Source organism: Grus americana, chromosome 5 (assembly GCF_028858705.1).
Source record: "Grus americana isolate bGruAme1 chromosome 5, bGruAme1.mat, whole genome shotgun sequence".
Classification (NCBI taxonomy): domain Eukaryota; kingdom Metazoa; phylum Chordata; class Aves; order Gruiformes; family Gruidae; genus Grus; species Grus americana.
The window spans coordinates 42166058-42184331 of record NC_072856.1 but is presented as its reverse complement, the minus strand read 5'-3'; the positions used below and the strand labels follow the sequence as shown (position 1 = coordinate 42184331).

The 18274-nt window shown below is 37.9% G+C and overlaps 1 protein-coding gene across 6 annotated transcripts in view; it reads right to left on the bottom strand.

Annotated features, from left to right (window-relative positions):
* Positions 1–18274, bottom strand: part of NPAS3 (neuronal PAS domain protein 3) — a 631693-nt gene that overhangs the window by 6971 nt on the left and 606448 nt on the right. For all 6 annotated transcript variants that reach the window (XM_054828470.1, XM_054828473.1, XM_054828471.1 and 3 more), the window contains 2 exons: positions 3383–3530; positions 115–230 (listed from right to left, as the gene is read on the bottom strand). In XM_054828470.1, coding sequence (XP_054684445.1) covers positions 115–230; positions 3383–3530 — 264 coding nt within the window. The remainder of the gene's footprint in view (positions 1–114; positions 231–3382; positions 3531–18274) is intronic.

Sequence of the window (18274 nt, the reverse complement as noted above, 5' to 3'; positions counted from 1 at the left end):
TTGTTGTTGTTATAATGGAACAATCTTTGAGAAGTAAAACCCACTGGAAAGCCAACCACGTGGCTCTCATGATATGACCCTTTTGTGGGTGTAAAGGCACACCATGTGTGTTACCTGAGTTGTCTTTTGAGTCAGATTCAGAGTCAGAGGTCTCTGAGGATTCTGAGGTTTTCTCTGGCAGATGAGGAAGTTGTGCAATATCCATTGGAGTGTCCTTGTACTCTGGGTTACTGAAGAGGAGACAGCAAATATAAACACAATTGGATGATTTGCAGTTTCATGGTTTTTCCCTCTTTTCATATCAAAGTTCAGGAACAAAGAACATAAATAGGAAGAATAGCAGAGCAAACACAGAAACATACGTTTTCGGCTCCTCAGAGCTTCACAGCAGGGATTTTATGAAGGTTTATTTTAATACTGCTGTCAAATACTTATATTGACCAGGTGCTAAAACTCGTTTGATTCTAGTGAAGTTTTAGAGCTATCAAAGCATTCTTACTGAAGTGGGACACCACAGCTTGTGTGATATCTAACGGTAAAGCTACACTGTGTAATCATCCAACAACAAAATATCACGATTTCGATCCCATTACTGTGCCTGGAAGGACAGAGAGGGTGTTTTAACTTTTCCAATCTGTTTCTCTCCCACCAGCAATGTCTATTAGAGTTATCTCTGTAACAATGTTCTCTATCAACCTTGCCAGAGCCCTTTCAATACCCGTTTTTCTCAACGTTCCTGTTTTCCACACTTTAATCAAGCAGACCGTACATAAAGTTAGTAAGAAGGTGCTCAGTTAGGGCTAGAGAAAATGACCACTGCTCAAAAGAACTTGGCCAAAAAATAGATAAAAAAGATTATATATTTTTAAACACTGCACACATGCATCCACATCACCAAGAAACCAAGAGCAACCACTCTAAGTATATGACAGATGCACATGTGCATGTTAAGATGCATATGTTAAGGATAAAGAACTGTCAACACACCCATTATAATCATATCTTCATCTGCTCATGTGGTACTCACCTGTGACTTGTTAGCAATGAACATGACTGCAATGTAAAAAAGCTACACTAGCAGAGACACTGAAACACCCCCCCCCAAACCCCAACCCTCTGCTTTTTCTTGGTTTGTACCTTTTAAAATGTGTTCCTTTCCCAAATCCGTGCAAAGGCAGGGGAACAGATACAGCTAGGCATAAGTGGCATAGGAATGTTGAAAATAAACAGTCTTTAATCATTTTTGAATAGGTGAGCATTTCTATGCAGTTCAAATTCCAGCCCGGTGATAGAGCAGAAAATCTGCAGTCCTGCGTAGAACAATACGAGGCAGCACTGGGGGTGGCTGACACACTAGCACAATGACCGGGTGCCCATATTCAGCCTATTACAGTGTACTGTGAAAATTCAGAGTTCACACAGTTCACATTGAAATGCCATTCTTACGATTATCTTCTTTATGGTTTTGTCCTGACAAAGTGACTTTATTCTGTTGCATCCCAGGGCAGTTCCCAAATTTGCCCCCTCCAAGCAAAAGACGTTTGAGGGCTTTCACACTGTGAATAACAAGTTGCTAGAACAAGAACAGCATTAATCCTCCCTGTCACTATAATTAGTCTATCCTTTTACAGACAGCTGAATCATACTTTCTAATGCATGGAAATGTATACAGACCAGTACTCCTGCTAAGACTAGACCTAATTATGCCTTGATCTGTCATTAAAATATTATTTGGACATTTGGATCTTTCGTGGATTCCGCTACTAGGAGAAATCTAAATTAAAAATACAAATTCAGTGGAGAAGTTAATCTTTCTCTAACAGACCGGTGAAGGGAATGCAGCAAAAAAATCAAGTTCTGGAAGGAGACTTGGGGAAGACCACATTGCTTTTTTTTTGTTAGGTCTATTCTGTTGGTAGAGAAAATGATTTTGTGGGACGTTTGTGGACTACGTTCACCTATTGTCTGGAAAGCAGCAAAGGGGACAGAGGCAACTGTTCATAATTCTTATGGACCACTTTTCCAGCTAGCCTATGAGCACATTTCTTGGCATTTTGAAGCCCTGCTAGGACTGGGGCAGTGAAGCTGTACTTTCAGTTCAGAATTGGCAAGGCTTAAGCTGACCTCTTGAAATGCTGCATTCTGCTTCACTCTTGCAAAAAGAACAAAAAGGTAGCAGGATAAGGATATATTCAGAAATGCCCGTGCTCAGTCACAGCAGGACAGAAATATGCAAGCCCCAGTGAACACTCCACTGCTGTGGAAGGTTTCCCACAGTATTCCTCGATGCTCTCCTGCCAGGGGTTGCTTCCTCCTCTTCCCCAAAAGACGAATCAAAAGTATTTCAACATGCAAGTTTAGGCAGGCACAGCCTCTTCAGGGCTTGCTGGACTTGGCATAATAAGTCACAATCTAACCCCTAGACATCACTTTGAACTCTCATGGCATCAAAGGGAATGTAACAAACCATGACAAGCAACTTAAAAGGAGAACAGGCCAGAAAATGACAATTGCATTTCATGACAATCTCAAGGTTTCAAATTTTATTTGTTTGTTTGCTCTGCTCTGCAATGAAACAGAAAATCCCCCAATCTTATTGAACATTTTCACAAAACAGAATGTGTTGAAAGGTATTTTCAGATGAGAAAGGTCAGGTTTATAATTCGCTGTCTTTCAGTGACTGTTGGTCTTCCCTTGAGCTCAGAAACCAGTCCTCTAAAAATACTTGGCTTTGGTAAAACAGCATTTCTCAGGGAAGAGCTTTTCATTCAAGATTATTACTATTTCTATTTAAATTATTTCTAATAGTCTAAAATAGTTTTAATTGCTACATTATTTTAAAATTCTATTTTGCATTTTTCACTGTGAATACTGTCTGATGGTTACAGGAGCAATATATTAGTTCAAAGCTTTTCTCCTACGAAAATTCCTCTCTGGAGTGAACTGGCAAACACTTTTCAGAGAGACCTTTTGGTAGCATTCCAGAAGTTTGCTTCCATGCATTTTCAATAACCAAATAAGCCAGTGCCCAACACTTCGCACCAGATTTTATAACTCAGCTACTGAAAGCTGGTGTGGATCATTTTTATCTTTGAACTCAGGTTGAGCAGATTTCAGGGCAGTGGAGGCATGCAATAAAATGGTGGAGGGTTTATTTGAAGGTTAAGGCAGCATAATAATTCAGGAATATTCCAGTGCACTGAGACATGACAGACGTTGCAAAAAATATAACCGAATGGCACTGTTCTTGAGGTGGACCGTAGGAAAAGTTCTTCTCTTTAACTTTTTCCAGTACGCAATTGTTTTTTCCCTAAAACTCTTACCACCAGAGAAAAGCAACAGAGACAGAAATTCAAGTGACAGAAGTGACTGGAAGACTTACCTAAGAAGGTAATTGACCCAGATGATATTCTTCTCACTTGCATTCTTGGCATTGACAGCTATGGTTGCACTAGACTGTATCCAGATATAACCTCCGTTCTTCTGCATCCAGCGGTAATACTTTGTTACACATTGACCCTTATTCAGCACTGGCAAAAAAACACAAACAAAGCAGAAGCTAGATAGAGTGCATGTTAGAACTGCGGTAAAATGATCTTCATTGTACAACATGCCACAAGTATAAGCAGAAGATACTTGGCTTCCTTTAGGTTTAATGCAGCATGCCAGTGAGATGACAAACAGGATCTGAAGTTCAGTATAACTAGCTGCATGTTTTACAAGTTTTTAAAGTATAATTTTAATCTGTTTTTGGAAACTCTCGTAGAAGAAGAAAAGTAAAAAGAACTACAAATCTCTTTGGTTCACAGAATACTTATTGCTGTGTGGACATTTTCAATGCATTCAATGTCAAACTGTAAAAAAAGAAGAGGAAAAAAAGAGGCAAATTTATATGTGATTTATTCATAGCTCCTAGGTAGACCTCTTTGAGATTCTGGATATTTGAAAGGTTTGGGAAGATACTCTACCCCTGCTGCTTTGATCATTTCTCCTTATTGCAGGCGATACCAACCACTGAACTTATACATCTGTTTCTTTGATCTTGTCAAACAGAATTTACAGTTCTCAGATGAACCAAATCTCCACTGGTCAGTGGGGGGAAAGTCTTGGGAGAATTTACTTTCTGCCAGAGCAAAGTAAATCCACCAACAGACTGAGAAAGAGGCCTAAGGGAGGCACAGAATGGCTTGGTTAGAGCAAAGAGTGACAGCTCTCTCCGATGTTTGAAATATGCTAGGAGACAGAGAAACAAGTAAAAGCAATCAGTAACGTGAAACGGTGTTATTAAATGCTCACAGCAAGAAGGCTTAAAAATACAGATGTTTAAAGTAATACTTCAGCCAAAATATTGCCAAGTTGAAACGGATTTGGTTTGTATCTGATGCTTCAGTGTCAGGAGAAGGGGATGAAATGCAAAGCTTTCAGTGGAAGGGAGCAGCATGGTTTTGAAGAAAACCTAAACTATACAAAATGTGGGTACTATTGTTACTGGAGCACTTACTCTCCTCTGCATTTCTCACTAATCCCATGCAGCTTTGTGCACTAGAGGGCAGTGTGCATTCATATACACCTTCTGCTTTTGTCATGTCCTTGTCTCCGTCTGCTAAAATGAAAAACCTCTAACTGCTGTAATAAATTTGGCTAAATTAGCTGCTAAATGGTTATCTCAAGTAATATGTATTTGCATTAATCATCTTGCTCTAAACCAGAACAAGCCAGAGTCCTAAAGACGTAGTAAATTCATATTGTCCATTTAATTACGGCTAATAAGTGCTTCATATACAATAGTTTCATGAAGTACATTTTGATTTTTATTTTTTTTTTTTGGTAGAGGGAAAAGAAAAAAGTCACTTTGGAAAAGAATAAGTATTTAAGGCAGTTAAAGTTCCTACCATAAATGTGACAAACGACACTTTGGAGCTTTCAAGTTAACCAAATGTCTATATCCCCAATTATACATGTGAATGTATCTATATCTAAATCCATGTACAACAGATATCTACAGAAAAAGTTATTTACAAAGGCAGCCATACAAACACAGATGCTTTCTTACCTTGGAGGGATCCCCCAACACACATTCCATTTTTTTCAACTACTGAATAAAAAAATGCATGTAAAAAACTGCAATGCAAGGTGTATGTAAAGTGAAAGTTAGGCTCCGCTGTAATGGGAACGAATATTTGTGATCTGGGTCCTGTTGTTCTTCAGCAACATCTAGTTAACTAGGTTTGTTTCTAGCAGAGATCTGTAACTTTCCCTACATTTTTACTTTTGTATTCCAAGCTCTAAATACTCTGCTGTGATAATTCATTGGCTTCAAAACCTCATTAGACAGCAGAATAAAGATAAAATATGAACAACTGACTACCCAGCATTTCTGTCAAGCCAACATTGTATGCCACTTTAGAAAACAATCTCACATAAATTAGCCCAACTTTATCAGTTATGAAGAACAAGGGAAGAAAAGTACTGCTGTAAGTTTTGATTACGGTAGACTTTTCCATTTCAGTAAAATAGGACATTCAAAATAATCTGCTTACTGCTGACAGTAAAACTGATATGCCTGGAAGTCTGGAGTGATATTATCTCCTTTCTGGAAAAAGAGGTGTGTGCAGAAACTAGTAAAATCTATCTGCATTTCTATCTACTAATTATACCATTGTCTTTATAACATTTTTTTCTCTGAGGAGTTTCCCATGCTATACAAATACCAAAGGATGAATCCTCACAACTGCACATATGCATGTTTGAAATTCAAGGTACCAGGTGAGTCACTGGCCAGTGACTGAAGAGCACACTGCAATTCTGCATAGTGATAGCTATGAGGACCCAGATCCTCCAGCTCTTCCAGTTCGTTTCATCCTAGACAAGACCTTCCTCCTTCAGTACCTTTTATATGGGTTGTTGCACCACTGGAAAAGTTTATGTCATGAGCTGAACAGAGCATTCATTTCAGAACTATGGAAAAAAAGTAGGAACTAAAACCCTTGTAAGTTATTTCTGAAGGAAAAGATGTTGGCTTCTTCAAGAAAGAGAATTCAGCGCATCAGAGTTGCATACAAACCACCTACAGTCAGAGTTCAGGCTCCCAAATTACTATACATCCAAAGAATATCTGAAATACTGCCTTGAAAATGAGCTTTCCATGAAGTTCATCTACCTGCAAATTCCCACTCTCTATTTGGCCAGTTCAGATATATTACCACATACACAGGATTTTCCTTCCTGCATCTGTCTAAAGCGTGTTTCATATGGGAGATTTGTGGACCACACTCAGAAGGAAGCCTCACAATTCAATATAAAAATTCTCTCTGTAAAGAGATTCTTCGGCAGGCCAGCTGTGCTGTGCTGCTAAATCTGGTTCTTACATCCTTTGAGAGTGCACTAGGCACACCCAAGCCAGTTCTGAAAGCTCATACTATAGCTTGGGAAGAAATTTCTCAATGAGATGAAAGAGAATGAAAAAAAATGGAAATGTTTTCTAATTTATGGTATTTTTTAACTGTTGGCATTACCAAGCTGAAACTTAGAATTAGATGAGAATTTTGAGAAAACGAGCAACTAGAAGAACACATCAGGAAGGGAAATCTATCTGGTTTATTGATAGCCTAGTGTTACTGAGTAAAGCCCAGATTCATTTTGAGGATCTTCAGTTTGTAGGTACAGGGAGTCCATTAATAAAGTCACTGACTTTGAGAAGAAATGAAAGTAAAGAATTAGTCCACCCTGAGCTCTGCTTGTGAAGTTATGTTTTGTTACTAGCAACAGACCACGCATTTCAGCTTAGCATAAACGTCTGAGAAGTAAAGCCATGTGGTCCACATCCTGCACTTATTCAGACTGTACTTAAGGCAAATCCCTTACTGAGAATCAGGGTTCAGCTCTGTATTTTTGTACACCGACAAATGCAAAGAGCTTTAAATTTCTATTTGTATTATACATGGAGTACCCAGTCTGGCAGTACGTGGGGAAGGTGAGACTTATGACCCCATCGGTGGGATGGCTCGTGTGACTGAAGTTAAATGGGATTATGCAGGATTGGGTGTATCAGTCCATTTGTAAGAATAGCAGGGGAGGTGACTTCTCTTACAGGCTTAGTTTCTTCTGCTAACCAATGCATAAATCTCCAAAATGTTAATGGGAGTTACATGTTTAAAAGAAAGAGGAAAAAAAGGCCTTGCTGCTAAGCCGTATTGTGTGGAAATACAGAGAAATCTTTCTGACACTGGATTTCAGCTTAATAGCCGTCAGAAACAATCTTTACAATGAGTCTAACAGTGAACAGGAGAATGGAACAAATCTTTAATACCAGGAATAGGACGACAAATATAATTATATATACACACACATATATATAAACCCTTTTATCAAAGGGAATAACTGAGGGTTAATGTTTTAAAACTGGTGACCTTTACATTAGCTGCACAGATTTATTCCCTAAAATGGTGGATGCTAAACTTGACTACAATTTGGTGAAACATTACCTAGTTACTCAATTTGAATTCAGTGGTTAGCATGCAAGAAATGCACAGTATGTCATGCTAAGAACTAAAAAAAAAAAAATCTCACTTATTTCTCAAAGTATGAATATATTGCTATGTACACAGTTCCCGACAGAGGGATTTCAGTTTTCCTTGGTAGCTTTGCGCACAGCAATATTCTTGGAGCAGTGGAGTGAAGGGGGGGGGTGGGGGGAGAGAAGAAGAAACAGTCAGTGTTCTTTGCAGGAACCTATTTCTGTTAGAAATCAAAATAAATCAGTACGAGTTTGTCTTCAGAAATATGGCTACAAAAAGAAAAAGAACATAGTTTCTTCCTGTAAGGCTGTTCTGAGAAATCAAAGCCAAAGCTTCTAAATAGTGAGTTGTGTTTTAAAAGAAGGAAGTAGCTTAATTCAGTTTGAAGAGGAGATGAAGAAATTGTGTATCAAAAGCAGTCTTTTAGTGAAGTCTCTTACAAAAGGACATTTTACTCATGTGCATATGCATTTAAAAGCTACACTATATTGCGTATTCAGGTAAGTATTGAGTAAATAGGAAATGATGAGATCATCTTACATATTCACACAGCTTCACAAAGAGGCTCTTTATAATTGGTGAAAATATTGAGGTTACATCTGCTGTGCTATTCACCCTTCTCCTTGGAATACCTTTATCAATGACTGGGTGGTATTGATACTGAATTCCCCTTGTGATAAACTTATAAGAATATTTTTAATTTACTGCATGAGGATGAAAATGCCATACTTAATACCAGAGTCGGATACTTAGCTGCAGCCACAAGTACTCTTTCTACATTCACAAAACTGGCAGATGAAACATGAAAAGGAATACTGCCTCTTTAATCTCCACTTCTCCACCTAAGGCCCAAGGCAAGCTGACAGTGTAACTTCGCCCTGGAAACAGAGGGGGTTTTATTTTTTTAATTCTGGATTACTTTTTCTTCTGCTTTTGAAAACTGTGGGCTATAGGGGAATGAACCTGGCATAGACTTAAAACAAGAACAAGTTTCTTTATCTGAAAAGTTACAGTCCTTGATGCTTACAGGAAGGTCATTTTCAAAACCCACAGGAGAAATAGCATCACAGCCAGAAAGAGTGCATTAAGTGCCTTATTTGCTTGTAACAGAGACAGTTTTTCATTTATAACAGCTCCGAGGATCAAGTGAGCCTTTGATGTTGTAAGGACTTTTCTATAGATTTTGCAATTAGTGAGTTAGATGTTTTAAATAGTAGGTATCCACAAATTGGATTTTAGCAATGGAAAAAAAAAAAAAAGTACTGAGCAATATTTAGCAATGTTAAATGATGTTTGTTACTTAAACAAAATTACGAGCTAAATGATAGGAGTCTTGTAGACATTTGGTGAGCAAACCTCTGCCATCTATATAATTCTCCACAAACGCTTCAATTTTGGATCTGCTACACGGGTTGGGGATGTAAGCCAGGACAGTGTGCAAATGCCTTCTCCACCCACCGGGCCAAAAGCGTGACCTCCGCAGCAGATTGCTTGGGGAAGAATGCCACCTTCCCATCACAAAAGTCCCCACGGGTCACATCGCTCTGCCTCTCCTCATCGCAGACAGTTGCTTACCAGCCCTCTGTGACTTACTGCATCTCAACAGAGTTCTCTTATGAAAAATAGAAAGATGGTAACTGTTTAGAAAAATCTTGGTTCTGTGAGGCTTTAGAAAGCTGCCTTTTACTCACACCATATGACAGGAGAAAGCCCTGGACAGAGAACATCTTTTTTTAGGTTTGGGTAGAACGTAGTGTATTGTGTCAATAACACTGACTGAGACTTGGCTGCTATCGTGATATGAATATTTGACAGTAATAATTGCTGGCTTCTAAACATAAATTCATCTTTTCCAAAGTTAAGCAGGAAGTAGCAGGTCAGATTCATGAAAGAAAACTGTACCTCACTGGTATCCAAACTTCCACCTAACTTCTTCATTCACCTGGGATAATTCTTTTACGCATATACAGTCACTCTAAAAATGCTAAGTGTGGCAATTGATTCATTGCTTACTTCTGCAATATAGAATACTGTTTAATCTTCCAGTGTAGGGATGTTACATACATAAATAGCTGACAAATTAGGCAAAAATAAGTATCAACAACCTTGCAGGAAAAAAAATAAAAAGCCTTAATCAACTGTTTAGAAAAACTGACAAGCTTAAGAATCTTTAAAAACTAAGCAATATTTTCCCTGCCTCACTTTGCAGGAAAGCAAATGTTAAAAGTGGTCTGAGTCAAACTGTTAAAAAATGTGGATTCATATTAGGATTCAAATTTGTAACTCAAGGTCATCACTTGCCAAATATAGTGAGAAAAGTCTTGCGTACTACATGTCCAGCTGGGGAAGAAAAGTAACTCTATATAGTTCGGAAAAACATTCATGGATTTTGTAACCTATCCTAATCTCAGGACAGTGGTACTCCAGCCCTCTGAAAATTCCTAGCCTCTGCTAGAGATTCTGCCTTCATTTGATTCCAAATTATCTCAGATAAGGACCAGGAATATGTTTTGTTTAAATCAACACTATGTTATCAGTTGGCATAACGTCAGTTCACAGCAGCAGCACAAATTTATTAAAACCCAGCAAAACCAGAAAAAAAAAAGTATTTCCCAGCCCTAAGCACAAGTCATCATCTCCTACTTGAACAAGAGAGACACTTTTCTTCCCCTCTCCCTTTCATGGTGGTTATAACATACCATTTGCCCATGGTCCATCATTTAAAATTACAATTTTATAATTATGCTTAACAATAACTACTTACAAGAATATATAATGGGATATTTATTTTAAAACATGGTGTAGACATTGATCAAATGTAATGAAAGAATTATATAATTCAATGTATCACTAGTTGCACTCTTCCATGGAAGCTTACAGCATGCACATGAAAAAATTTTTCTGTTGTTTCTATAGATAAAAATGATGTAAAACCACTAAGTAAGTTTGTTTAATGATAAACTGGATTTGTCTACCTAGGATTCTCTAGGTTTTCTCTCTTTCTTAACTTTTCTTTTCCCTCATCATCTGTCTCCCCATGACTTTTAAAACTTCAATCCTGCCATAAAGTGATTTCCTTCTGCTAATATTGAAATGGTCATTTAGAAACCCAAGCCTGCTTTGAACACCAACTTCAGACAGAACTTCCATTATCATTAATGAACTCTCTCTGTTCAAACTGGAGGGAAAAATGAAATCCCAGATCCAAATTTTGCCCTCAGCTACTAAAACACAACATCAGAGGAGAAATTTGGCCCTGCTTGCTCAAGAAACTTAAATCTGTCCTCCATCTCTCCACTAATATTAATGTCCATCATATGAGAACTTATGTAAGATTAATGACTTTAGAACATAACCCTTTCCATGCCAAAGGTATCGGCAGACTATACACAACTATATCTCCTACAAATACAAAAAGAGATAGAAGTTTCACAGAAGCAGATTTGCCGCAAAATTAATTTTCTTTTTGAATTTCATGGGTTAAAGATGGTCTGTTTCAAGGAACAAGATCCCTTTAAACATGCTTTCATTTCTGGGACAAGAGTCTCTATTTGGGTACTTAGATTGAGTGGTGTATTTGCACTGACTTTCCCTCTAGAGGAAAGGGATCCACAGCACAGTGTCACGATGGCATGGCACAACTCAATGTTCAGACACCCTTCTAACCACCACAAAGATTGATCACTGTCCCACATGTGGCAGTAAACTACATTAGACATTTTTAAAGCACATGGTTCCTTTATACCAGATGACTTGTAAAACAAAAAGAAAAGGAGACAAAACAAAACTTGCCATCTTTCTCCACAAGCTTTAAAAAAATAGATTAGCACTAAGGAAAAAAAATCCCTTGTAAAATAAAAAACAAAAGAACTGAACAAGTAAGCACCTTATGATCTCAGAACCAATACCTAGCAATCTGTGGACATTGGGTATAAAGGCTTCAGATGTTTGGCAGGGCATTCCCAAAAGCCCACTGAGCCAAAGTCCTGGACACCAGCCCACTCACTTTATAAATTCTCAGACATCAAAACCAACATTGATCCACCACTGGCCACATCGCTCATGGATGGCAAAGCCACAAGTGATTTATGCAGGTTCTTTCAAATGGGTGCTAATAACACCTATTGCCACACCATCACATATCTGGTATATGCCACACATTTTACTGATACTATTTCCATATCCTTCTGGCTTTGAAAACTGTCTCCCTCAGAGATACAAGGTCAACTGTGCAGACCTTTGAAAAATAAAAAGAAGAGAAACCCTGCCCCAACAGCACTAATGTGTTTTTAAAACTCTGGAAAGATCTGCAGCAATTTCTTCCTATCTTCTCATAGTGACATTTTAGGATGGAGTATTTCAGAGTCTAGTAAACTACAAACAAAATCCTTAATCTGTCCCTGGATTTTCAATGGAGCAACACCATTTCCGACTTAGACTACAAGGCGATGAACACTTTTGGTCTCAGTAACCTTCGAGCAAACCTCAGCAATGAAGGTAAAAAGATATGTGGCTGAAGTACTCTTCCCCTTCATTTTCACAATGGCATACATTTACATTATGTAGCAAAAGTCACCACAGAAATAGTTTAGTGGACAGAGTGAAGGTGAAGCTGCTGGAGGTGCACAGTAAAACCTTTTACTCCCATGGCTTTGCAATTTATCATGTGCTTCTGCAATCTATCACAAGAATAATATCAAAGTATAAATTCATCTTTGGGGTTGGAAATTTTGAGCTCAAAGAGACTTTAAAAAAAATAAAGAAAATTATTAAGGGACTAACTGGGAAACCAGAGGTTTCCAGCAGAAGTCCTAGCTCAACCTTCACTCTATAGCGCTCAATGCATTAGCTATACTTGCACAGCTGCTACTACATGCATTTTTAATGTAAAAAATAAAAGAGTTTAGGTGTAAATTTCAACTGACTATGAGCTATGGAAGACTTACAATGGAGAGCCTACAAACTGAAATGGGAATATACTAATCAGTATTGCATTAGATTTAATTTGAAGATGAAATAGCATCAGGAATTAAGTTAAAGAGTTATTAATGCAAACTATATCTGAGGTATCTTTCAAAATAACTGTACATTGCTAAGCTACAGAAGGCAGAACTGCCATTAGGTTCAACAGCTAATGGTTTAAATAGCTTAAAGGTTTAGTTTTGTAGAGTTTCCTGGTTTGTTTACTATCCAAAAGATCTGATGCTTCTAGTAAATTCTCTTATATACTTTGCATACAGAAAACATTTGTTCAATAGCACACAATTTGCATGTCAAAAACTTACCCACAAAATATCATGAAGATTAGAAATTTATCAGGATTTAAAATTAATCTGAATATAATATTATCTGAACCAAATATTACAATAGTAACAACCTTCCTCCACAAACAGAAATGTAAGCAGTGGTATAAATTCTCATCTTTCAAGGAATGACTCAACCATGACTTAATAGTGTATTAGGAAGAAAGCAAGGGTGCAAGATGTACGTAACTGCATATTGCAGAGTGTTTTCCCCCTTCTTCTAAAGTAACCAGCTTTGGTCAGAGAGCAGACAAAGAAATTAAGCTAGACAGACCAGCATCTCTCATAACCCGAAGAAGCATTTGCAGGAGCAACTACAACAGCTGCAGGATTTCAGAGCATGGCTAAAAGACATGAAACACGCACATTCTTGGTTAGATGCACATCTCTTAAGATTCATTAGGACTGAAAAACAAACACTGGCATAGGTTAAAACCAAAGCCCGTGCTCCTTTTATTCCTTGTATGAATCAAAAAAATGTTTTCTTTATATGCTTCTGTTTCTTCTAGTTCCTTATCTCCTGTTCCCTCACCTTGCTCTATCACCACTATATCCAGTTAAAAGGACATAAGGATGCCAGTCTCCAACACGGAAATCTTTGCTGGCCCATAGCATGGACAGAGAGGAAGATTGTGCAGGTGGTCAGACCAACACTTCTGCAATACTTTGAAAACAAGATACACTAGACTGTCATCAGGATGCCAGGCGGGCTTGGTTTAAGAATTAGCTAAACTCCAGACATTCTATCAGCCTAATTTAGAATCAATCTTGCTTTTTAGTGATGATAATAAACTTGTACAAACATGAGATTCATTTGTATATTTTAGCATTTTATTTCAGTCCCAGAATGCAAAACCTGACATTGGAATCAGTTTGATTTTTTTGGTGATTGAAGATATTAAGCACTACAAGAGCATTGAAATTTCGATCTGATTAGGATAAAAATTCCTCAGGATCAAAACACTTCTTTTTTTCCCCCTACAGTTTTACTAATTGTGTGCTACTTGACATTGCAGAGTTATTCCACAGCATGATAGCAAAATATGTGAAGTATATTTTACTGTTAGAAATTATCAACTCATTCTATTTGTTTTTCATGTGTTTGAGGTTATTAAGAGAATAAAAAATTATAACTGATGTGCATAAGTTAAAAGGGTTAGTTCAACTACAGCTGGTAGGCTAAACCACTAAGCAATATTTTGTACAGCAATAGAATTTTTCTACTGAACATACATAAAAGAAATCATGAATATATAACTGATTTAAAAGCAGACTGAGGGGGTAATATCCCTTGAAAAATAGGGGAGCCATGAAAAAGGTGAACGTGGAATAGTTTATTTTCAGAAAGACTGGATTATTCTAACCACTGGAAACCAGATAAAGTAGATCAGAGGGAGTGCTACCAAACATAGTCATCAGAGACCTTTGCTTTATGGGAAATGAACTGCCCTGGCTCACTCTTCCTGAGGAATTGTATTTCTTATAGCTGTAAATCAAATCCTGAAGAAACAGGATGATATTTTCTAAGCAATAGCTGAGGACAACGAGTATCTTTTTTCTCAGTGTCAGGTTTCTGAATTTAGACCTCAGTTAGGATTCTAAAATGAAAAATCATGTATTATATACCAATATATACTTGTTACAGTGTTCCTACAAGCAATAAATTAATTTTCAAATGGTGGCATGTCGTCCTATATTTGTCCAAAAGGATATTCATGGTTGCCTTCAGAGGTCTTGACTTTTATCTTTCCTTGCTGCTTTCTTAATGACCTTCATTGAACAGTAACATCAAGTTCTTGATGTTCAATGATGATCATTAATTTTTTTCAAATAAACGGAAGATGTATACTACTACAACATATTACATCCATTCATTCTTAGCAAGAAATGTACTTCTTCAATCAAAAAGGGATGTTATAGACCTCTGTATAACAGAGTCAACCAAAGGGAAACACATATGCACAGAATTGTACTCCAGAGAGCAGCATCAATTGCCCTTGCTGAGCCCTACAGACAGTGCTAAGACCTGATACAACAGTCATTTTATTAATCTGCTTGATTTCTGATATTGATTTGACATAAAATGTATCCTGCTAGCTTTAAGATCAGGGATATTTTCTTGTCATTGGAACAAGGGCAGAACGCAGGTCATGGCTTGGTGAAAGTGTATGAACTGCCCTATGCTTGACATGCAGTTCAGCCCTGCAATGTTTCCATGCAGAAGTAAGTAAAAAGAGAGGATTTGATCACCTTCCCCATTCTTACAAGTGGTAAAGTAGAACTGGGGGCATGAGGGGTCTTTCTAGGGTGTTAGTTCTAGATGCGTACCTATGAAACGTAAAACATTGAACTTCAACTTTTCTGTGCCACATATCCTAATGAAGAGCTCTGTTACACAGAGCTAGGATTAGGGATTGAATCTGAGCCAGGGTACAGCTAGACCTGCAATTTTTGAGGGCTTGGATTCAAACACAAGTTGTTGCTGCTTAGCCAGTTGCTGTGTCAGCTGAGCCAACAGCTGAGCCATGATGCTGGATGGCGTACAGGCTGTTAGACTAGAGAACATTTTAACTATAATCTCTGTGAGAGAGACTTGATTTATGATAAGTGATATCTGTCAGGATTCTACCAGCAATTTGTTCAACAAACAAACAAGAAGTTTCCCAAACTTCTGAAACCATGAAGTATTATAAAATGGGAAACAGATTACTAAGGCAGAATTATAACACATTATAACAATTGGCTGGGAGATATGTGAAGAAGCATGATCATCGAAAGCTTGAATGAAACAAGATAGAAACAAGATCCCTAAACTTTTTACTTCCGTTTGAAAAAACCTGATGCTTCAATAACTTATGGGATCGCCACCATGTATTACTGGAATAAATGCAGGCATATGTAGAGTTAGAGTATAAATGTTGTTTTATTAATCCACAAGAGCATCAAGCTATAGTGAACATAAATCTCTGAGTAGAAATCTTGACCCCACTGAACCTAATGGAATTTTTGGTATTTGCTTCACTGAGGTCAGATTTTTAGTCCATATAAAATTGCTTTTTTAGGGCATAATCCCCATGTCCATTGAAGGCAATGAAACCTTTCCCATTCACTGTAACTGACCTTTCATTAGGGCAGCAGTTCCCTTACAAAAGACTGTTGTCACTGCTGTAGTCCTGCAGACCTTCTTCACCATTATACTTGTTATGGTCACATTCCTGAAACTGCTTTTGCCTTCTTTTATCTGAGATAGCGTTAACAAGGCCTGTTTTTCAAAGTTTCTAATGGGGTCCTATGATCTGAAGCCATCAACAGCCCTCTTGATTTTTTGTGTGTGATTTTGTGCAACATTTTCTTCTTTGCTTGTTTTCCTTTTTGATGTCTTTGAATAACCTGGATGAGAAGGCAGGATGTACTGGTCTTACTTTTTCCTTTTTTTTTCTGATATCTTGTCAGTGAATAGGCAGAGTAGCAGTTTTATTTGTGTTTCTTTCTACCCTTAGATCTACCATTACAATTTAAGATTCTTCTTGTTTTAATCTTTAAAAATTATTTTCTCTCCTGTAAAAATCAGTCAAGATTTTTAGCTGCATTCTGCAGTCCTCCATCAAACATAACCTTTTCAGTTTGCTGCTTTCTCAAGCCCTGCTTCTACTTTTCCATAGGGCTTTCTAACCATTACTTTAGCATCCAGCTCCTCTTCAAAATATTGCTTTTTTTTTTTTTTTTTTTAATTGTAATCTCAAGCAATTATTTTCTATGTTGTACTGGCAAATTTCCTGCATTGTCTGTTTTGGGGAACTGCAGTTCTGCTGGGTTTTACCTTCTACAGCCAGGGTCTGCAAGTTCCTGAATTTTAGCCCTAATTTTATTTTAACTAAACCAGGAGGATTTTCTCTTTCTAGTTTGGTTTGAACTTGATTTTCTAGGATGGACAAGTTGCTATGAAGTGTTTTGGGGTTTTGCAACTTCTTTCTCTTGGTTTTTCTACAAAGTTGTTTTCCAAATGCTAGAAAAGTCGAGCATCTCTCTGGGCAAAGATATGAACCACTTCTGCTTCTGCAGGACTTATAATGGGCAGGTATACTTCCTGAGCTATTCCCAAGTCTAAATTAGACTTTAAGATCTTTCATCCAGACCATGAGTTTGAACAGCATGAAAGACAAATGCAAAGTCCTGTACCTGGGATGGAGTGATTCCCTGCAATGGTAAAGGCTGGGGACTGACTGGCTGGGTTGCTGCTTTGCAGAAAAGGACCTGGGGGTCCTGGTGGACTGTATGCAAAGCGTGAAGCAGCAGTGCGCTCTACGGGCTGTACTAAAAAGTATATAGCCAGTAGATCACAGAAGTCATTATTCGCCTTCATTCATCACTCTCTAGATTGCATCTGGAATCTAATTTTAGGCTCCCAGCACAGGAAATTTATTGATAAATGTCAGTGGACTTAGCAGAGGTCTGTCAAGATGGTCAGAGGCTGGAGTACTTGCCTCGTGAGGAAAGGCTGCGGGAACAGGCTTGTTCAGCCTGAAGAGATGGCTTCAGGGGGACCTAACAGCATACCTGCAAGGAGGTTACTGCAAAGATGGAGCCATGAGCTGCACAATCAAAAGAATGAAATTCCAACTGGATAGAAGGAAAACAATAAATCACTGTGAAGATAATTAAGCTCTTATTAAGGATAATTGGAACAGGCCACTCAGAGAAGTTGTGGAGTCTGACCTTGAAGGTTTTCAAGATCAACTAGACAACATGCTATGCAATTTGCTTTGAATCAGTGCTGATCGTATTTTGAGCACGAGGTGGGACTAGATGATGTCCCAGAGTCCCTTCCAGCCAGAATGATTCTCTGAACATCTTGTTCCTATAAGCCAAGAGAACAACTATACATAAAAGATGTAACCAGTCTCATCTATTGAAAAAAAATTAGCCTAGCAAGAATAACTATGCTACTGCCACACAGTCAAGTTTGGAACCCCACTGTGCTGGATGTTGATAATGGGAGAAAGTCCCTGTGTTTACAAAGCTTGCAATCCAATCAGCTACACTGGACTTACAGTGAGAGCAGGAACACAGTAAGGTGAGGCAATTTTCTAGCAGTCATTCCTGTCTCCAGGGTCTCCTAAGTCCTAGTCCAGTGCTTATACAGTGGACCACACTACACTCACACTGGCTGCATAGCTCTCTAAGTTTTCTGAAGATGAATGTTTCATAAAGCATATTCTATTTGAGAGAGATGTGGTCATTCAGAAGATTAAGGTCTTTTTTCAAACAGGATTTTCCCCTCTGCCAGGTTCTTTTATTTCCTCAGTCAGACATTGCAGTGGAAGTGCAACTTGTCATTTTTGACTTCCAGTTTCAAGAGCAACAAGTAAGTTTCTGAATTTGTTCTTTCATTTCTGAGCAAGTGACATATTCTCCTGGATATTAAATGCTCAAAATGTAAATGATGCAAAATTA